The sequence below is a fragment of the Phaethon lepturus genome, unplaced genomic scaffold (genome assembly GCF_000687285.1).
Source record: "Phaethon lepturus isolate BGI_N335 unplaced genomic scaffold, ASM68728v1 scaffold6055, whole genome shotgun sequence".
Taxonomy (NCBI): Eukaryota; Metazoa; Chordata; class Aves; order Phaethontiformes; family Phaethontidae; genus Phaethon; species Phaethon lepturus.
In genome coordinates, this window is record NW_010542540.1 from 492 (window position 1) to 23013 (window position 22522).

The 22522-nt window shown below is 46.0% G+C and overlaps 1 protein-coding gene and 2 gene segments (V, D, J or C); all 3 read right to left on the reverse strand.

The window, feature by feature from the left end:
• Positions 1 to 1103: 1103 nt before the first annotated feature.
• LOC104621535 lies at positions 1104 to 1648 on the reverse strand. The segment is given in 2 exon segments: positions 1104 to 1486; positions 1606 to 1648. Coding segments are annotated over 2 exon segments (426 nt in total).
• A 3331-nt stretch (positions 1649 to 4979) lies between these two features.
• Positions 4980 to 7783, reverse strand: LOC104621536. The gene is given in 6 exon segments (XM_010288053.1): positions 4980 to 5157; positions 5269 to 5331; positions 6251 to 6332; positions 7280 to 7474; positions 7477 to 7620; positions 7741 to 7783. Coding segments are annotated over 6 exon segments (705 nt in total).
• Positions 7784 to 9299: 1516 nt separating this feature from the next.
• Positions 9300 to 9910, reverse strand: LOC104621537. The segment is given in 2 exon segments: positions 9300 to 9775; positions 9868 to 9910. Coding segments are annotated over 2 exon segments (519 nt in total).
• Positions 9911 to 22522: the final 12612 nt, after the last annotated feature.

The following is a 22522-nucleotide window of genomic DNA, read 5'->3' on the forward strand; positions in this document are numbered from 1 at the left end:
GACTAGCCCTGAAGATACCACCAGGATTCAGTGAAATCAGTGAGCACTTGCATGCTTAACGTCACTTTGTGTTTAAGATCTTCAGGACCTGAGGCTACTGGTGTTTAGTGTTTATTCGTACTTAACCTGATCTTCTTTCTAAAGTCCCATAGGTCATTCTGTGATGGTCCAGAATTTCAGGTATCTGATTACACCCTTCATCAAGAAAAGAAAATCTCATGAGTAGGCACATTCTGGGCTAAAGGTACAAGCAAAAATTATTCCTCTCAGGCTCTTCTGTGAAATGCTTGCTGTGCCCAGGGCCATATACTAACTCATTGCAAATTTGAAATGAAGCCATCATACTTGATAGTTTCAGCAAATCTTCCTTCCAAAAAAACCTGTTTATCCCATTTACCTTCAAATAATGAAATGAAATGAAATGAAATGAAATGAAATGAAATGAAATGAAATGAAATGAAATGAAATGAAATGAAATGAAAGAGGAGGATGGTTATAAGCAGCACATCATCAGCTGTGGTAGGTAAGAGACTGTAAATCTCTGATTTAAATTGGTCCGTGTGGGATTTTGCAGTATCCGAATCAGGTAAACAATATTTTCAGGGACTTACAGTTGCTTACACGTAGAGCAAAGATGACTATAGTGGGCAACATGGAGAGCTTTTTCTTAGAAGTGCTAGGCAGTGGCAAGCATACTGTTCCCACCACCAAGGTCCTTCCTTTAGCACGTTGTCTTTCTTTTACTGCCTTCTCTTTCCTAGGGCAGAACAGTGGCTGGACTAGAAAGTCAATGCAATGTTTGCTCCCCTCGAGGACCACCAGGCTTCTGCAATGGCTGGGCAAACAGCACCAACGCAGCAGTTGAGTTTCCAGTATTCACGTGATAATTTTTAAGGCAGTGAAGACTTCTGCCCTTAAAATAGTAGTTGTGTATTTGAAGACTGGAGTGCTATTGACACCCCAAACTTTGAAACGGACAGTTGTGCAGGGTTAGCTGCACAATTAATCCCTTTTTGGGTAGGAGGAAAAGGTTTGGCTTTTCTGTAGCTGATACCAGATGGAGTGAGAAGATCAGGAGAGTGGCACAGTTACAACCCTATGGTTCAGATGTTGAGGCGGGGTTTGGAGGTTTTTTTTGCATCAATGATGTTTGAGTTTCCATCACAGTGAGGGTCCCAGTAGGCGCAGTAGTAAGTAGCAGCATCATCTGGAATTACATCTTTTATCGTAAGAACACACCGTTTCTGGCCAGAAACCCTTTCAACCATGTACCTGTTTGCTTTAAAGCCACTTTCAACTGAAACTTCCCCTCCTGAAAAGAACAGTAGCCTCTCTGGAGCTTTACCCTCCTTCTGTTGATACCAGTGTATGACGGTGCTGTCAAAACGTTCCCCTAATGTTTGAATTTCACATGTCATCCGTGCACTTTTTTGGAATTTGGTGATGGAAATAGGGCTCTGCACAGGAATTTCTTGTGTAAATCCATCTAGGAAAGAGAGAAGGAAAAATGATGTCACTAGCTGGAATTCAGGGATTTGGGAAGATGCCTGTTAGCACAGCCATGGGTGCATGTGAGAAAAGGTAAGAAAATAAGGAAGGACTTACAAGACCAGATGGCTGTGGCCACAAGCGCTGCCAGCAGCAGCATGTTTTCTTGTCACACTCTGCTGTTGTTGAGACTCAGAGGAGGGTGAAAGGGACCCCAGATGGGACAGTGTTCTGTGGGAGGTGAAGGTGACTCTCTTGAGTGGTCTTCAGCAATGGGTCTTCTGAGAGCAAGCAGGTGGGGCACATTTGCAGAAAACCCTTTATCAGGCTGGCAAATGTTAAAACATGTTAGAGGTTGTCGTCCAGTCTGCTTTTCAGATAAATACGAGAAACATTGGTAAATCCAAGGATTGTGGCCCTTGAAAACTGGAGCCGGAGCCACTGAGAAAAGGTTGCAAGCGAGAGCAGCTCCAGTGGTGTATCAGGGCGTGAAAGTTTCAGCCCGGAGATTGCACTGGTGGACAGTGAGTGTGTGCCATCACCCGGAGGGGTGTGGCGAGGTGCACGGCACCCGAGTGGGTGGGAGGCATTCCCCCATCCCATTAGGGAGTTCCTTTTGCTGCTTTACCTTTGTCACCCAGCTGCAGCACGCCGAAGTGTCTGGGGTTCCCCTGTGCTGGTGTTGCCCTCCACCAAAGCAGCTGGAGGCCATCAGCCTGGAGAAGCTGGAGCAGCTGCACCATGGGGAACATGCCCCTGCTTTTGTTTCAAGCGCAGGAGGAAATGCACAGCTGCAGGATTTCGGTTTCAAAGCTCAGATGAGATACAAACACTTCTTGGAAAGGAAGGCCGGAAAACATAAGCGAGCCCAGTGAGAGCTGCTGTCAACAGCCATCGCAGAGGGGCATCTCAATGAGAGGGGCTGATGCCGCGGGGTGCTCCGCTGTGACCGGTGAGCCCGTGCTGCAGCTCTCTGGGCACGAGGGAGATGAGCTGCTTCAGCCTCCCTCCTGCTGGCTGTTGGCCACATGCAGCAAGCTGGGAGTAAGCGCGTGTTGCTAACCGGCTTGGAAAGACGCCCGTGGGTGCAGGCTCCAGGGAGAGGCAGGCAAGGAGAGACGCCTGCCTCTGTGTGGCAGCGAGGGAAAGGGTCCTTCTCTTCCCAATAAATAACCATGGGAGAGTCTATTGTTTTTCTGTCAAGCCACCCTGGGGGGGATGAGAAGGAGAGATTACTTAAGGACCAACAGGCGCAACAAAGTGGTGAGGAAGAGAGAAATATGAAACAGACTTTAAGGTGAAGGGAAATAGGAGATTTCGATAGAAGATGCAAGGAAAAGGTCACCTAACCCAGCAGCATCCCATGATAGTCTCCTGCATGAGCAACTATAGTTAATCAATCAGAGTGAAAACTCTGTTGCCAATTGTATATTGAGGACCTGAAATCAAGCCCCTGTTGCCAAAAACTACCACGACATGTATAAAACAGTAGACGTATGTTGCTGTTCTTCTGATCACACAGCAGAAATCTGTCAGGCACCTGATCCCAGGTGAAGAGTAAAGGAATATGGTAGTGACTGGGTCACACTGGGTTTGTGTTTCAAAGAAACACAGCTACTCAACCTTCAGTGAACTATCTTAATTAACATCTAATTAACATATAATATGCATAATAGAAACCTGCCGCTGGGTGGGGAAAGCCCCCTCCTCAGAAAAGCCCCGTCCTCACTGAGCATGCCTAGAAAAAAAGAAGGATGCTGTGACTTTAAATGGAGACGCGGCTTGTGAGAGCCAACGGGAACAAGAGTAACAGAGCCAACTTTTAAAAAATACTGATAACTGTTGCTCAAAGTGTATAAATATCTTCTGTCTGTTAACTGAGGTGCGCTAGCTTTGTGGACCTACCACCTAGCACCCAACTGTGCGCCGATTTGGAATAAAAGCAAGTATCTCAGCTCTGTGTGTTTTTCAGCTCTCTGCACACCAGGTGGAGGAACCCACGTTTGAGACAACACATCTGGACATTGATCCATTGACAGCTACCCTCTGGATGTGACCATCCAACCAATTCTTCATCCACCCAACAGCCCACCCATCAAATCCATATCTCTCCAGTTTAGAGAGAAGGATGTTGTGGGGGACCGTGTCAAAGGCCTTACAGAAGTCCAGATAGATGACATCAGTAGCTCTTCCCTTGTCCTCTGATGTGGTCACTCCATCATAGAAGGCCACTAGGTTGGTCAGGCAGGACTTGCCTTTGGTGAAGCCATGCTGGCTGTCTCGAATCACCTGCCTGCCCTCCATGTGCCCTAGTGTAGCTTGTAGGAGGATCTGCTCCATGATCTTTCCAGGCACAGAGGTGAGGCTGATGGGTCAGTAGTTCCTAGGGTCCTTCTTGCTACCTTTTTAAAAAATGTGTGCAATATTTCCCTTTTTCAGTCACCTGAATATATGCTGATTCAGATTTACTGAATATTTCAGATATACTGAAATCATACCAAAAGTTTATCAAAAACAATGTTAGGAGCCTGTGGAACTGTAAAACCACCTCTGTGGAGTTATTTGTGTCATTTTTGAAGGTACAGATGCATTAAGAGGAAAATCTCATAAGATACTGAGTACGTGTACTCTGTCTTAATTCAGAAACTTGGAGGCACAAAACTATCTCAGTTTTCTGCCTTAGCTGTCAGGCAAATGTCAGCTTTCCTAGAAGCAGTCTTTGATTGTAGAACTTGATTTGCAAAACTCAGTATACTTAACCCAAAGGGCCTGAGAGTCTCTGCTTGCCAGGGGCTTAGCCCATGGCTGAGGTTTTCAATCCTGTCCTGGACACATCAGGTGGGAAACTGTGATGATACAATTAGGTTTTCTGGACTATTGTTACAGTCCAGAAAACTGTTACAACTACTGTTGTAGGAATTTGTAATGACTGAAATGCAAAGGACAACAAAAGAAAAACATGAAGGAGAGTATGCAAGATCACCTCGTCTTCTCTCCTTGTTTTATATTCACGTCTTTTTTTCAAAAGAAAGTGCTGAGGGGATGAAGATATGTTTCTCTGCTTGCCCCAAGGATTCTAATAGAGAAGAGAAATTTACAGCTCACATTTGTTCACACACATATTCAGGCCGTGTTCGCTGTCAGGTGAATGCTTCCAGTACAATCAAGCCTTCATCATAAAAGCAAAATCCTATATATTTACCTTAAAGTGACTGGAACTCAGCTGCAGAAAATCATTAGAGAGGGGTGGAATAGGGAAGTATCTATCTATCTATCTGCATTATTGGCAGAGTTCAGAGCTTGCGGTTCAGAGCGCAACGCGCCTTTTTGTACAGCTTATCTTTGCCTGTAATGCTGTGATGCCTTGATAAAACCAATAGGCACAGTAGTAAGTGCCAGAATCCCTTGGGGTTAAAAAATCTATCGTGAGATCATAGAGGGACTCAGTAGGATGTTTCCAAACTTGAAATCTCCTTCTATTATTGCTGTCATCAAAAACAGGTGACTCTCCCCACATGTATAATATCCTCTTTGGTGGCTCTCCGGGAAGCTGTTTGTACCAGTGCACGACGGCTTTGCTGCTGATTCGGCATGTGATGCTGGCAGAGCTGCCCTTCACCTGCCTCCGCAGCGCTGGGGTTTGCACCGGCGCTACCTGCCCGTCTCCACCTGGAAGGGGAAGCAGAGAAATTGTGTGAGGGGAAGAAACTGCTGGAGTTGAGAGCCAGGACTGTGTTCTTGGCACGCGGGAAGGAGAGAGGCGAGGAGAGAGAGGCTTACGCGACCACAATGAAGTTGCAAGAAGGACTGGAAGCAGCAACATGCTGCCCATGTGGGTTAAACCTGGAAATCAAAAAAACAAAGACAGAAATGTTATAAAGCCCGTCAGGTGGAGAAAGAGTCAAACAACTGGGAGGAGTAAATTACTCATTCTGCACATCCAATGACTCTTCAACATGCCACCATTGAGAGGGTTAAATTTACTGACAAGCTAAACCACAGCAGTAACAGTGTAGAAAGCACCTAAACCACTCAGTCTGAAATAATTTTTCTTCATATATCTATTTACTGCATTTCTCTCAGACTCACCTGCTGAGGACACACATGAAAACTCAGGTTGTTCAATCTGGCCCTTCCCAAGGATGTTCTTCTCTCCTCAGACACCTCAAAGCTGCTCCAGAAGCATGTTTCACCTAGAACACACTGCCTGCTTTGGTAGCACAAATGGGATAAGTCACAGGGAATCGACCATCACTGTTACTTAAAACATCTCCAAAACATCAGGTCAGCCTTTATCCATCTACCCTAGACATGGTTTGTCTCCGAGACATCCTCCTGGGACAGCACTCCAGCTCCTCAGGGCCAGTTCCTCTGGCAGTAGTGTCCTGTGAGCAGTGAGGTGGTTGGGCACGTACTGTGTACGAGTACCTGCCTTCCTTGCTGATGGGGTTGTAGCACCAAATAGGAAAAATACAGCTGAAGCCCCTTTTGCAAGAGTGCCCTGGGACTGTGGCGAGGCCAGGGTGAAGCAGGCATGTCTCCCAACCAGCTGTTTGCTGCCCTCTGCTTTTTCTTGTACTTGCCTTCATTTCGGAGCCCTACAAAGGCTTCATGGCAAATGGTCACTTGGGCAGCAGTCACCACACAGCATGCTCTTCCCCGAGAAAGATTTCTCATTTTCTGACCCAAAAGAGAGAACCCACTCTCAAGCTTTTTTTAGGTTTTTCTCACTAGCAGTGTACACGACTAAACCTTATCTCACAGCTGGTACCGAAAGTTCATATTCTTCTGTTGTCCTCTGATAGATACATGAATTTGTGTCAGGTCCTGTAGTGTTGATATATCTACAGTGAAAGAACAAAAAAGGAAAATATCCTAAGCATGGAATTTAATGACTGGAAGACTCTGTCTTTAATATTAGTCCATTTAAGTGTGAAAGTCAGAGAGGAAGGTATCTTCCAAGGCCAAACTAAAGCTGCAAGAAGAACTTGCAGCATGTCATTTTCAGAGATGACAGCTGGGCCTGTACGACCTTAGGTAATGAACCTCAGATGCGGGATGGACTGCTGCTAAGGAGAGGAAATTACTTGTTTGAGTTAGTTACATGAAATATTCACATGGACACGGGGTTGTCCATTGCCACATAAGTGAAATTTCACTGCATCTGTGCTCCCAGCTGTCTGGCTCAGCAGTGCTGTGCCACCATTTCCATATGGTCCCTGCTTTAGTCTGCAGCTTTCTCTTGTAAATGGTCTTCATGATCCTCTCTTGGGGCCATCTTTTCAGGTGTTGCCCAGTGTAACAGATCGTGCCTATAACAAGGGGTCCTGAGCGGTATCGGTATTGTAAGTGGTCATCACGATCATAATCATTAAGATGGGAGTAACCAGTGATGAGTATCACCAGTATCTCCATCATGACCTGTATTTGAAGTCTCCCAGGCTAGATTTTCAATGCAAATATCCTCCACTTACGCTTCCTCCCTGCCATTTGTTTCATTTTTGCTAGCTCAGACTGTATTTGGGACAGTATCTACATTCAGCAAAGACAGTCCCTGTTCCTGTGTAATTCAGCTGTTATTACCACCACCCGCAGGAGTGCTCCTTTTCCCCGGCATAGCGCATTGTACCGGCTGGGTTGTAGCACGCTGCAATTCTTTGCTGTTCTCTCCGTCCGTTATCTCTACTTACACATGCAGCAAAAACCCGTGGGGATGTTTCAGAGGCAGGAAGGTGCAATTGTGGTTCTCCACGTTTGACAGAAAGCTCAGGCTACAGGCAGCTTTCTGTACACGCTGCCTGTGGTCTGCCAGTTCTGTGGGACTGCCAGTAGGCACAGTAGTAGGTACCTTCATCGTTGGAGTTGATGTTATTGATTGAGAAAGTGCAGACATTTGTACCTTCCTTTGAAGAATAATACTTGCCTTTATAGGAATTGTCATCATAAGAAACTTGACCTCGTCCAATATACAGAACCCGTTCGGGAGTTTGGAAGGTATCTGTCGGTACCAATGTATGTACGCAGACTGGAAGTCAGATACGCCCTCAACTATACAGTCAATCCATGCAGTTTTACCTTGCCCTCTGGTAATGGATGGCTTAGTCTGCTTCAGAAGCACTTGTGCTTGTCCACCTGGAAAGAAGGAGAGAAGACAGAACAAACACTCTTAGCCTGCTAGTCCTTCACACTCATAAATACGGGGTGCCTCCTGCCGCTGCCCCGTGCCGTGCTGTGGTGACAAGGGGAACCTACGAGACCCGACTGCAGCCAGGGCCAGGAGCAGGAGCAGCAGCATCCCGAGGGCTCTTGCCGGAGTCTGCCTCCAGGAAGAAGGCGACAGCTCTCCTGGCAGAGACGGAGGGCTTTCGCTGAGGAAAGGAAATAGTTACTCACTTGACCATCATCCGGAGAGGCTCCCCTGGCAGCAGGCGGGTGATGTTGAGATAAAGCAGCGTGACTGAACCCTGCTAAATGTTAACAGCCTGCTTATAGCTTTTACACAAGTGGCACAAGCTCACATTCTCTCTCTCTCGTAAAATTAAATAAATAATAAAAAAATTACTTTAACTCATTTACAAAGTAATTACATAGTCTGAAGCAAATTTTATCACTGCTTTTAGACTAGTTGAAGGCTGCTAAACAAAAGTGTCTGCCCGGGGTCAGACACTTTTCCTCAGGTCCACTGCCAATAAAATGGAGAACAAAAAAGCATATGGAGCTTAATGAATTTGAAGTCTCTCAAATTACTGCCCATCACACAGGTTGGATGCCGAAGGCCAGGAAAATACATAGCAGCTATTTGGGAGCTCAGAAGCAGCACTGCTATGCGTGTAAATCCTTCTTGTCACAGGTAAGGTGAGATGCTACACCCCAGGGTGGCATCTCCAAATGCTGGATATTATACAAAGAAACACAAATGCTTTACAGGCCATATAGGTTTAGTTTAAAACAAAGATGAATAGGGCAAGCAAAATGCAGAATTTATTCTGTGCAATTCGAAGTCATTCTTCAAAGGCAAGGTTGCTGCTGGTTCACTTGGAACAAAAACTAAACCAATTCCCCTTTCTCTGTTGTAATGTTATTTCACATATGTCAGCCAGTTTTTTCCTTTTTCAAGGATTTTCACACAGATCCAGCAACTGCTCTCCTACAGTTGTGACAGGAATTTGATCTGTCACCCTTCTGTGAAATGTAACCGATACCCCTGTGCTCGATGTGCTCTGGAGACCAGTAACACTGGGTCCTTTGGGATCAGAACACAGTGGTCCTGTAATTTTATCTATCAATCAGCTGTTTAGCTGCAAACAGAAAAAGGAGTGAAATTACCTAAAGTAATAATGGAAAGATAAATCTCTCTTGCAGAGTTGCTGTCTGTTTTGCAGGTTTGCTGCTGTATTGGATGAGAAGTCCCACTGAAGTCAATCGAGAGACTTGTGTTTTAACTTGAATGAAAATTTGATCAACTCCAAGCAGAAAACAAAGAGAAAATAAAATGAGATTCTCTACCAGCAGAGAAATACTAAATGGGTATATTGCATCTGCAGTCCTGACTGGTGCTTCAAGTTTATTTTCACTTACATCCTTCTATTCTGCCACACAAATGATGTAACTGGGGATGTATTCCAAAGGTGTAGCTTGAAGGGTAGTGGGAATAGAAAGTTTTTTTTCCTTCTTTTAGCTAGCCCACCCTGCCATCCTGTAAACTCACTCAGAGGCAATCCAGCCAGACCTATGAAAATGCCCTCCTTGTTGGTAAAGTGAAGTAACAGCTCTGCTGGTGCTGGCTGTAGTGCGTGTCTGCAAAGTGTGCACTAGCACAGCCGCGTCTTTGGTATCCGGCTGCCTGTAGAGTCTGTCTGACTCAAGGCTGATGGGGACAGTAGGGTGGGGATGGTTCCGCATGTTGTCAAATACTTCAGGATCTGGCTCAAAAAGCAGAGCACGTCTTTGTGCAGGTCCCCTATGGCTTTCGACTGATGTGCATCCCACACAGCACAGTAGTAGGTAGCGGAGTCTTGCAGAGTTACTTTGCTCACTGTCAGGGTGCAGACAGATTTGGCGTGGTCCTTCTCAATGCTAAATTTCCCCTCATCAGACTTGTTTTCAAGGTAGAGCCTGGAGGACATGTAGGCGATGCGCTTGGGAGCTGCATTGGGCCTCTTTCGGTACCAGTGAACGAAAATGTTGTTAAAACCAGGATCGGAGATGTGGCAGTTGATCAGCACTGTTTTGCTTTCTGGCTTGGTGATGGATATGGGGGTTTGTTGCAAGACTCGTGCAGAACCACCTGTGTGAAAGAAAGAGAAAAATTAGAGACATGAAGCTGAGATAAGAGACCATCCCCTTTGCTACTGGTGGATGTGCAGGGCACACACATACAGGAAAAAGCAGCTGTCAGGATGAAAACGTTCAGCAGCCACATTGTCACTGCCCCCCTTATGGCTTCCTTCCTGGGACAGGGTCAGGGCCACACTCAGCTGGGGGTGAAGCAGATCTGAGCAGCAGAAAACCACCCAATGAGGCTCTGCCAGCTGCAGATGTGTTAAATAATTATGCAGAAGCCATTTCCTTTGATTAACACTTATATAGAAAGCAAAGAAAAAAAACACCTAAAAACCAGCCTTGTAAGAGGAGAGCCCACTATTGAGGCAAACATATTTTTTTTCTTCTTTTCCCCAGGGAATTTGCTTAGATGATGTGTAAAGTCGTCTTTTTTTTCTTTCTCAACATACGATTTATGTGCGCTAGCTTTTAAAGTCAGTTCTTCATATCCAGATTTTTAAGGTACACCAGCTACCAGAGGATGGAAGAGAAGAGATGCCTCGCGGAAGCAGGCAGAAGTGCTGCCCTAAATCAGTGAGATCAGGAAGCATTTCTGCGAAATTGCTGCTGTATGTATGTTTGATGTTCGTACAGTCTCCTCTAGGCACCTGCGGCTGACCTGCTGCTGGAGGCAGAGCGCTGGGCTGCACCCTGCAGCCAGCAAGGAGGGGCGTAGGGTTAAATTTTGACTCTACCTCACGCTGGTGGTGCAGCTCCCTTCCCTGCTCGTCCTTCCAGGTTAGTAATCTTAAAGCAGCCAAGCAGAACTTTTTCGCTATTTTTCACAACTTGTTACCCTAATGAGTTCCTGCAGGCCAACCCAGCCTGGCAAGCGGGACGGTGGAGTCAGGGGAGGAGGTTTCCAGCCCCTGGGAGCAGAAAGGAGGTTTCTCTATCAGCTGGCTGATGGTTTTCTAAGGCTATGCAGTCCCAGTAAGCACAATAATGGGTAGTCTCTTGCTGTTTTGTGATTTTATTTATTGTCAGAGTATGGGTGGACTTTCTCCTCTCCTTCCCGGCCCAAAAAATATCTCTAAGATTTTTTATGAAAATAAGCATCCCCTGATGGCACGTACAGAATGTGCTTCAGAGCTTGTCTGGGTTCATGTTGGTACCAGTGGATGAAGGTATTCAGAAAGTCTGACCCATAAAAATGGCAGCTGATCCACCCAGTCGTTTGCACAGCTCTGCTGGTGGAAGGTTTTGGTTGCCTGAGGCTTTGCACAGCTCCACCTACAAGGAAAGCAGAGAAACAGCACTGTCGTGACAGCAGTGACCAGCCCCCGAGTCTCACAGACTGGGACTCTCCCAAACCCTTGCGACTCACACCTACAGCAAAGGGCTGAGGCAGCCAGAAGCACCCGCAGCAGCAGTACGTGCATCGCGCGACGCCGAGCCTGCCTCCCTGAACCAGGCAGGAGCAGAGTCCGTCCCCGGCAGGAGGGAGCAGGCACCTAAGGAGGAGAAATGAGTGACTCGGGTTCCCATCATCCCATGTCAACTCGAGCTTTTTGGGGCCACAAGAGAGCTCCTCTGTCCGCGTATGAAAGTTCCTGCAAGTGGTGGTACCTTGCAAATGGATACCACCACCCACAGCAGCTCCCAAAATTAAGCCCTGTGTTAAGCAACTACAGCTTTTCCTTAAGGAAACTGCCTCGTGACCTGCAACAGAGACTGTACCACAGTCACAGGCAAGTTGCTTTAGCAGTTCATTGCCCCCGTCTTACAGATTTATGTCTTATTTGCAGCCTGAGTTCCCCTTGCTTACTTTCTGCCTGGATATATCTTTGCTTGTTGTAGCGAGAGCCCTGTTCTCTAAGATTTATTCCCCAGATATGGTACTAGACAGAGATCAGCTTCATTCCTTAACTCTTACTGACCGAGGTGTTGGAGGCTCCTACACATCTAAGTGTAGGATGGTTTTTCATCCCATGGCAACACCTCTGAAGCTCTTCTTTTAACAATTTGTCCCATTCATTTTGAACCTGGAACATCAAACAGGATCCTGTGACACAGCTTCCACCTGAAATCCCTGTTCCTGCGGTTCCAGTACGACAAAGGAAGGCCCAGTGTTTTCAAACTTTTACTGGCAGCTCCAGTAACTAAAAAAATCCATAAATATGCATCGAAAGTATGGCTGTACAGCAAACATCTTCCATTACCTGGTGCTACAGCTGCTGGTTCCCACATTATGGAGAAGGTGGGATTTCTCTCTCAGCCATTTCCCCTGGTCTTGGTACCATTACAAATTCTAGCAGGCTAGAATCTATGTTTAGCTCTCTAGCTTAAATGGAAATGCTTTATAGCATAAACTTATATGACAGCTGCAGGACATTGGTAGGAATACGCTCATTTTCAGGTTCTTATTTTCTTAAACCTACAGGAAAGCCATTGTTAGAATGTGATTTCTATGTGTTGCATACAATTTACTATCTGATTTTCTGATCAAAACAGTGTACACTTCCGAAGCCAAATGGGCCTAAGTATTTTTATATCTGCTGGCATTAATCAAACAAGCCAGAATCTCATTTAAAAAAAAGTTCAATATTGAGATCTGAACACCTGCTAATGAACAGCCCTCTCCCCTGGCTATCTTCCATCTCCATTGCTTCTTCACCCAGACCGCCTGAAAAATATACTTCATAATGACAGTTTACTGATACTGATGTTATCAGGTTTCTGTTTTTTTAAGGTAGAAGTCAGTTGCTTACGCAAGATATAATTTTCCCAGCGCTGTGAAGTAATTCACACACTTCCTATTTCTGCCCCAAAATTGGTTGGAGTTTCTCATCCAGAGTCACAGGAAGTCTTTCCACTCATATCAGTGGGATTTCGAACACACTCAAATAACTGGCCACAACCTACACACAGAGATATTTTTTTCAGCCTGGCCTAACTCCTACCAGCTTCTTATATATAAAAGAGTTTCTGCTAAGAGAAGCGACAAATCAACCATATTTTACCTAAAAAGATCTTGACTCTTTTTTTCTGCAAACCCAGAATTGTATCGGGGGCTTCCTCTCATATGTGATATAAAATCATAACGTCATCAGGGACTTTATATAGCTCCATACAGCTCATAGTGTTAGATGACTTATTAGGTACAAGTTTGTCCACAAGCAAGTCTGGCTTGGAGTGGCTTAATCCAGCTCAGCGTAGAGCACCAGCACGTGGTTTGATGGGCCCGTTTGAGACATTTTTGAGACATGAGTGGCCAGGGCTCTATAAAAGGTGGAACTGAATTCAATGTTGGTCATTGTTCTGATTTCAGCTAGGAAATTTTAAGTTAACAACTTAATAGTACTTTCTGCATTGATACATCTGATAGATGCATCACAGCAACTATGAAGAGAATGGAAAGCCATTTAAATGCTCAGTAATCAATTGCAGTGGTTAATAAGAATTTAGGTAACCTAAGGATTGTCATCCAACAGTCTTTTTGTACATGCTTCTATCTTGACAAAATATTCACCTACAGGGCTGAAAAATCAGGTCAGCTATTTCACCAAGGCAGACAAGATGGGTGGTACACGTTGCAAGGAAGAAATTGTAAAGAAATGCAAGAAAGCATTCTTCAGATTTTAGGGGAATCTAGGCCTATCTGGAATGCTACGCCCACCTCAAATAAGGAAAGAGTCTGGTCCACACCTGTGTCACTTCATCCTATCCCTGCCACTTTGGAGACACCTGAATGCAGGGTCCTCTCCTCCCCAGTGCTTTGACTGTGGCTTTGCTTCCTTTCTTCCTTTCTCTCCCCCCTTTCATTATCTGTATCTGCTACCATTCAGATCAATACTCACATACTACTGACTTCAGCAGAGTCAACCCAGCCCTTTCTTAGGAGCATAACACACCCAAGGTGCAGGGAAAGCTGGTCATTTCCACCCCAGCAAGAGCTAAGCCAAGTGTGGGAGAGCATTGTGGCTCTCTCCGCCCCTTACTACAAATCCTACTGAGGTAAGGGGCTCTTCCTCTCATTTCTGCTGGGCTTTGGCTGAATCATCCACCTTGCAAAGTGGTGACCACTCACACTGATGGCAAGTCAAGAGGGAGTCATAAGAAGGGGCTCTAGATCCCACCAACAGTGAAAATCCCATTACCAATACAAAGTGTGTGAAAAATATCTTCTAGAAGTGCACCTTTAACATCAAAACAACTGTTTATTGTTTCATGGTGTAGTGTTTGGCACCCATAGCTGTTAGATCTTTAAACAGCATTTTGTTCGTTTCCTGTCTTGGTGGCAAAATAGCCAGAAGTGAAGGCCTGTTGTGAATGGAAATGATGTTTGTGGCTTTTCAAGTAGGATGAAAAAAAATTATGTGAGTTTTTTTTGTAAAACTACAAAAAGCTGCAAGATAATACCAGTGCTGCATTGACCCAGGACTTGCACATCACTGATTCTGGAGACAGGCACATCAGAAGTTTCTTACCTTGACCACTCTCCCCATGTGAGGTGTAAGAGGCAACATAGCCTGGAAGAAGAAGATGGACTGCTCCAATATAGATCCTGGGCCACCATCCAGCTCTTGCTGAAAGGTGTAGACAAACACCAGATAAACCCGGGAATGGACTTCTTTGCAGTTCAGCATCTGAAAAACATCCACCCTCTGCCTCAAATAATGTTTTTTTTTTTCCTTAAATCTTTGATTTATGAAAATAATACGCAATAAACTACTGAATGCTTTGTTCAGAAAACATAAGTCTATATAAGACTATATAGAAAGCACTGCCTTTCTCTGTTTCTCATTAGCGTTAGTTAAAAATAACTTTCAGAAAAGTCTCCTGAAGTGCTTTGCATTCTCCTGCTGTTGCAGGAAAAAATGGTAAACCTTTTCTTGTGTGACCTAGAAGAGTAAGTGAACTCAATGTTAGTAGCCCTTGCTGGTACAGCAAATTCAGGCTGTCAGTCAAGACAATGTCCTGATCTTGAGATAAGCCAGGCTGTAGCCCATCATTTCCCCTTGGAGATGATCACAACTCCATATTGCTGAAACTAGATTGTCATAGAAACTATATAAGACATTATCCTACATGGAGAATGAGATGGACTGCAAGATCTGACAGGTGTCTTAAAATTTCACTTCTAGTTCTAGAAACCCTTGATACAACTTCATAAGGATTGCGGAGATTGTATATTTAAGTACCATATTTCTGTAAATATCTCTTGTTTGTGCTTGACTTTTATCTGATAAATAAACCATAGCTTAGCAGCACCTCCCAGCTCCTTATCAGCTCTGTGGCTTACCTCACATCACTCAACAGCCCGGGACGGAAGAGTCAACAACCTAGGAAGGAAGGACAAGATGCTCAGCACCATGTAAAGTAGGATACTTCATACCTCTCATTGACTCTCCCAAAGACTGCACTCTAATTGCTCTGGAGTAGCAAGAGGGAGCCGCAGCAGACGGTGCTACGTGGCTCCTAGGATGTCTAGGCAAATCAGCTGGAATGCTTCTACACAAAAAGTTCATGGCATCGTGGGGATGTTTCCCCTGCAAACACATCACCGCCGTAATAAACGGCAGGAGGTTAAGGGAACGGCTGTGAGCGCAGTGGTACCACCTGCTGACTTGGGCGTCCAGCTCGCACACCAGCAGCATGCAAGTAGACCAGATATTTCTTGTGGGGGAAACCCGTGTCCCAGTTAATATCAGACCCAGAAAGGGTGATATAGCCTGGTCTCTCTGGGCAGGGAGTGGGACCCAGCTGACATTTGGTACCAGCGGGTGTAGGTGAACTGTGACCCTCCAGTTACTTTGCAGGTAAATTTGAGAGTGTCCTCTGGGATTGGCTGGACTGTGATGGAGGCTGGTTCCTGGTCTGGGTGGAGGGCCCAGGGCACACTTTGAGGGAGAGAAGGGAGGACGCAGCAGGGATGAGGTTGCAGCAAGAAATCCTCATTCCTGGGGACATGGCAGTATCCTCAAACCACAGGCACTCCATCCATGAAGAAGGGAGACTGAGATTTACTCCCTGCTTCTGCTGGCGAAGGCACACTGCTGCACAGTGTGAGGAGGGGGGGAAATGCAAAACCTTATCTCCGTCATGTGGGTTGTATCGCACACATTTGTCAGCCATCACACAAGGGAATCAAGCCATTTGTCCACATGTTATCTGCAAAATGTCATTTGAATTTGGGACTTGGGTAATAGGACATTGCAGATACTAAACTGCATAATTAGGCTGGGGGACAAATGGAAGTGTGATATAAAACCAAGAAGAAATATATTCTGACACCATTAAGAGTAACTAATATATACAACTTACAAGCCAAGTAACAAGCTTGGAGCGTTTTCAAGAAACCCATAATTTTTTCTAGTTCTGCCACAGCTCCTCAGTAAAGGAAGTTCAGACACGCTGGGATAGTTCAACTGATACCTTGTCCCTCCAAAAAAAGCAAATGAATTGGTGAAGAGACAAGCGACGTTTTTTTACAGTGTTGGCTTAATTTCCTGTTAAAAAAGATTCAGAGAGGGGTGTGTTGAAGTGAACGGTGACGCCATTGGCAAGTGCTGGCTGTGCCAGCAAGCCTCGAACCTGACCAGGTCATTGCACTGTTGTCCTGCCCGGCAGGCAGCAGCATCTTTCTCCGCTCTCCCCCTCTGTGCCAGGGTATGGCTGATACTCGTCCCCTTGATGACTCTCCTGGGTAATCACAGACAAGTGACCAAGGGACAGGTTTTTGGGAGCTGGGGAGCACCCACCCGGATCTCATCCATCAGAGATGTCCTCTGCTCGTCTGACACCCAACCTGCAAACCTCCCCACGCAGAAGCTGCCTACACTCACCTTTGTACGAGCACCATCCTCCTCCCTGTCCTCCAGCCTTTGCTCATTGTGCTGCCTGAGCTTGTGAGCACTCAGACATACATACAAAGATATTTAACTTTGCCCTCTTCAAAGTGAGCGCAAACCTCTGCAGCTTTCAAGCATTTGAACTGGGTGAAAGGAAATAATCAACTGGGAAATCTGTTGTGTTAATGAGAAACTACTACAACGTTCGCTAAAGTGTTCACCCCCTGAATCTACCTCCAGGGTCATTGCATTTGGTGGCCATCTGGTGAGGGACTCAAAGCAACTGACCACACAAATAAACCATTCAGTGCTTCCACAGGACATGAGGGTTTGCTTAGAAGAAGGTCATTTCTATAAGAGTAAAACTTTTGAATAACAGAAGTAATATTATATAAAACAGATATTGCTGTTCCTATGCTCATTCACAATGCAAATATAATTGGATTAAAACTTCAAACTCATTCCCCTTCCTTTCTTTATTAGGAAGAGTTTGAAATCTGTCAAAAAATGGTACTGTCTTAGAAACCACTAATCCTGCTAAGCTCTGCCAAGAGTGTTTATCCCTGGAAACCAAGTTACTTCATCAGAGCATCCTCTTTTGTGCCCATAAAACCTGCTGCCTGTTGTCTACCAAAGTTGCCAGGGCTGGTGCAGAGCAGAGAGGACTGATGCCAGGCCAAACCTAGGAGCCTGAAACGCCTAAGGAGAACCAGGAGCCTCTGGAGCTGACAGAAACCTCCTGTGATGTAGGTAGAAACATATTTATAGTACGGAATTGCAACTGGATTGAAACCAAGCTTGCATTTCAATAGTTTCCCACTCTACATATTCTCAGTGTGCAGATATCTCTGGGTGGGAAATAGGCTGTGACCTTCCCAGGAGGGATACTGGTGTCCTGGAGAGGACCTGGGTTTGAGGAGAGGTAAAGTGGTGGCCTATTGCCCGGGGCAATGGATCTAGCTGGAGCTCCAGCCATCAGCCCCTTGGCCGACGCTGCTCTGCTGTGGCTGCCCGATGATAAGCGCCGGCTGCTGATCCACATGGAGGGCTCACAGTTGGTCTGGAGGCAAATGGGAGAGAGAGCAGCAGTGAGGAGATGCTGGCTGGAAATTCACGTCTAGCCTCCCACCGGTCTCAGCACCACGGCTTTCCCTGGCCTGGAGAGGCCGGGATGACTGTCGGGACAGCGGCACTGATCCCTCCCTCTGGCCCCAGCACAGAGGTTGAGACCTGGGAGGGAAGGCGGGGGACATGGCCCCGGGGCTGCCAGGGCGAGGCCAAGGGGGATGGTGGGGTTTGCTGAGCAGGAGAAGACATGCACAGGTGGCCAGAGAGGCATCCCTTTGGGAACCAGCCCCTGCGGGTGTGGCTGGGGGCTCTCTGCTGGCTCCCACGTCCCCTCTGGCTCTTTCTTGCCTTTGGATAAAATGCAGAGCAATGCAGCCCTCTGGTACTTTAGTATCTTGAAATATTCATGGGACCTTTTGCAGAGGCAGGGCACATTACAGAGATCCTGAAGGATAACTTGGTGCCTCACTCATGATTATCATGGACGTAGGTTGCCTCTGGCCCGGCCGTCGCGTCGCAGGAGACTTCAGCGCTGCTCTCCTTGTGTGCCTGGTTTGGAACGGGGTTTCGCTCCAGGCTAACAGCCTGTGGCACGTCTGGAAAGTGAAAAGAAAGCAGCAAGGAGGAGGCCGTAATTAGCAATACGCCCCTGCCTGGAGCAGCAGCATCTACCCCGACCCCGGGTCTGTGTGGCTGGGGCCACGGGAGGTGATTCTGCCTCCGGGGCCACGCACTCCGCTGGTGCTGAGAAGTCTCACACGGAAGTTTTGCACTGGCTGAGCACTGTCTGGCGGTGCTGCAGCCCTGGAGAGTCGGTGCACGAGATGATTGCTGCACATCCACACTTCTCTGGCCACCTGTGGACCGAAATTTTCTCTTCTGTTACCTAGTTTCTGCACAGTAGAGTAACTTTTTGCTCTCTGGAATATGACATTACCTTGCCAGCCATCAGACACGTGGTCCTATATAAACAATAACCAGGACCTTTAAAAACATTAAAAAACATGGAAAGAAATGTGTGCTTAATAGGGACAGAGACAAGCTGAGGAGGCTTCCAGGAGGCTTCCATGCCCCGCTGCTGCTCCTCAAGGGCTAGCAGCGTTGTGCGCTCCCAGGCAAGGAGCACGCCAGGGCTGAAAGGGCAAGATGAGAGACAAAGTCCTCATCTGATAAGAAAATAAGAGACTTAACATCTGCTATTGCTTCAAGCCTATCGGAAAGTTTTAGGATTTGACAGCAAAAGAAAGGGGACACGGACATACACCAGGGCTGAGAGGGGATGTGTGGTCACATCATCGTGGTGTGAAAGTCTGTGAAGGTGGGGGTGCCTCTTTCCACTGAAAGGGAGTTCTACAAAGTGTTTTGTATTTGAGAGGGGGTAAAAACCCTGGAAAAAAATGTCAGATTAGTTCCCATTTGGTAAATCTGAAGTGTGAAACAGTCTTCAAAGCATAAAGACTGTGTATTGCATTCCCTTGAAAGGTGGACAAGAAGCATGCAGCAATCACTGCATTCAATTCACTTGTGATCCCCAACATCGCACTATTGGACTTCTGCATTGCTCCTACTGACATCCATTCCCAGCTTTAACTCACCTACATCTCAGAGAGGCAACTCTATGAGAATCATAGAATTGAGTCATAGAATAGTTTGGGTTGAGAGGGACCTTTAAAGGCCAGCTAGTCCAACCCCCCAACAATGACCAGGGACATCTTCCACTAGCTCGGGTTGCTCACAGCCCCGTCCAACCTGACCTTCAATGTTGCCAGGGTTGAGGCATCTACCACCTCTCTGGGCAACCTGTGCCACTGTTTCACCACCCTCATTGTCAAAAACCTCTTCCTTATATCCAGTCTAAATCTGCCCTCTTTTACTTTAAAGCCATTACCCCTTGTCCTATCGCTACAAGCTCTGCTACAAAGTCTGTCCTCATCTTTCCTATAGGCCCCCTTTAAGTACTGGCAGGCTGCAATACGGTCTCCCTGGTGCCTTCACTGCTCCAGGTTGAACAACCCCAACTCTCTCAGCCTCTCTCCATAGGAGAGGTGTTCCAGCCCTCTCATCATTTCTGTGGCCCTCCTCTGGACCCTCTCCAACAGGTCCATGTTTTTCCTGTGCTGAGGGCCCCAGAGCTGGATGCAGGACTCCAGCTGGGGTCTCCCCAGAGTGAAGTAGAGGGGCAGAATCACCTCCCTTGATCTGCTGGCCACGCTTCTTGTGATGCAGCCCAGGATACGGTTGGCCTTCTGGGCTGCAAGCACACATTGCCAGCTCATGTCCAGCTTTTCCTCCACCAGTACCCAGAAGTCCTTCTCATCAGGGCTGCTCTCAATCCCTTCATCCCCAGCTTGTATTTATACCAGGGGGAGTCCTAACTCAGATGCACTTGGCCTTGTTGAACCTCATAAAGTTCACACGGGCCCATGCTTTGAGTTTGTCCAGGTCCCTCTGGATTGTATCCTGTCCCTCAGGAGTGTCAACTGCACCACTCAGCTTGGTGTCATCTGCAACCTTGCTGAGAGTGCCCTGGATCCCACTGGCTATGTCATGATGAGAATGATGAGGACTATATGTGGGCTTTTCCTTATTCCAGGAAAAAGTTGGGGTGGGGGAAGCGACCATGGGATAGGCAGTTCCATTTAGGCCAGAGACCCTCCATCAACCAGATCTATCTAGAGCTCCTCACCTCACACTTCCTGGCAGTGCCATTTTTTCCCCCTAGACCTCTCAGAAAAGGGCAAAAATAAAGGGTAGGAATACTATGAATTTGTATGGTCTTTTGCAGACCTAAACTGAGCAGGCAGTATAGAAAAACGGTGGAGTATTTAACTACAGGTGTTATCCCTACAAGTCTCCTTTCTCTGCCTCCTTTACTCCATTTAGGGGAGAGGTGGCTTGGTGTGCTATTTTTGTAGCCTCAAGAGCCAGTGTTGGGCAACTGAGGGCTGACCGGCTTGCTGGTTTTGAGCACTCCATTAGAAGACTGGAAACATTCATTTATCAGCGCTGTTTTAGCTGAAAGTCAAATACTGCAGCACTAACTCCTACGAACCACAGGTTGAGCAGGGTTTTCAGGTACCCCAGTGAAACCAGGACAAACCATGTATAGGTTGAACAGGGAGAGACAGAGACAGGAAGAGATATGTAAGAAAATTACAAGGGAAACTGGCTTTACAAGATCAAAGTGGTGTGAAGGAGCTAGAAATGAAAACTTTTTTGTTTTAAAATATTTTCCCATAGTTAATAATTTAGCTATTTATTTAAACACAAGTAGACTATAAAATTATTCTAAGCAGATGTAGCATATAAAATTATCTTTTCTTCTTAAACCAACATTGCCTCTTTGAATTGAATCAGCTGTTATTTGGTGCAGTTTTACCACATTTGGTATACAGCATGGGTTTTCATATGTATGAGGTGCAAAGATATGTTGCTCTAATGACTTACGGTGCAGCTTGATAATGTACTTTTCTGTCTTTGCTTGCCTGCAGGTTGAAGTAGCCAGTTACTGCATACATAAAACTGGTTTTGCTTCTGTTATTGCACTGACTTTTCCCTATGTGTCTGCAGATATGAGCCAACTTCAGATAATGAAAGATATCAGTGAAACGAACTCGTAGCTGAAGATTGATCCAAATGACAGCTCATTTGGCAAATTCTAGCATCTACCACCCTCTGCTGGGTATGAAAGAGTAAAGCCCTCAGCAGCACTTTTTGAGCAGCTGTGTGGATGCTGTACAGCATCCACAGGCATGGGTGGCCACTAAGACTTCCTGTAATACTCTGAAATTTTTCAGCAAAACAGTTGTGTATTGGCTACTTTTATTTTCATGACCGCTTTTGAAGTGGACAGCAGTGTGATGTTCTTTCCAATGGAAAAGAATGGAAGGAAGAATCTCAATGTGTTTAAGCTAAAAAACTTTCACATAGAATTTTACCTTCTTTTGAATAATCACCTGAAGTACAGGAAATATAGGAAGCCTGGAGTACATCCACCTTCGCCTTTGTAGCATGTGACCTGGAAATGTAATAATTTAAGTATACAGTGACTTATCTTTACAGTGTTTTGGTGTTCTTGGTCCAGTTTTACCTTGTACTACAAGCAGTCTGCCTAGGCAAAATTAGAGGCACGATTAGTTAGCCTGGCTTGCACCAAAGCCTATGCTCCTATAGCACCAAAGGAGACCCTGGCTTGTTTTCTCCTCTGAAGCCAGGTTGAGGACGTATAGGACTTTTGCATTTGTTGACCCTCTTCAGCAGATGTGGGTCTCTGACTTGCGGACACTCTATTTCTGATGGTAACGTGCTGTTTGCTTCTTCTTTGCATTGCATTTAGCGCCTGTGGCTGGGCAGAAAACCTGTATACACATGGAGTGGTACTTTTACTACTGCCTAGCTATTTTCTTTCTTTAAAGAAGTTTCCTTTAACTGCTGTTAGGCATCTGAATATGCAGCGTGCGAATCCCTTTGGGATTATTTCAGCTTTGCCAAATCAATGTTAATTACGAGGTCTTCCTGTTGGTTAGGGGCGACACCATTGGGAAGGCGCTGCAGGTTTCCCCGTATGATGCTTCTGTGCCGATTAAACAGCTCAGACTGAAGATGTCCATACAAGAGAAACACAGACGTATCTGAAATGCTGCCGGGGACACGGTACACACAAAGGTAGCATTAGAGCTGAAATCACATGGGTGAAGAGCTAAGGGAGGAATCTTTGAAAAGTTACTACCTCCTCACACATGTATATATCTGTACATTTAGAGAGGTGCCGAGTCCAAAACCCCAGCCCACTTCACGTTCTCTCGTTCTGAACCTGGACTGAGAACATGCCGTTTCCTAAAATTTCTCTT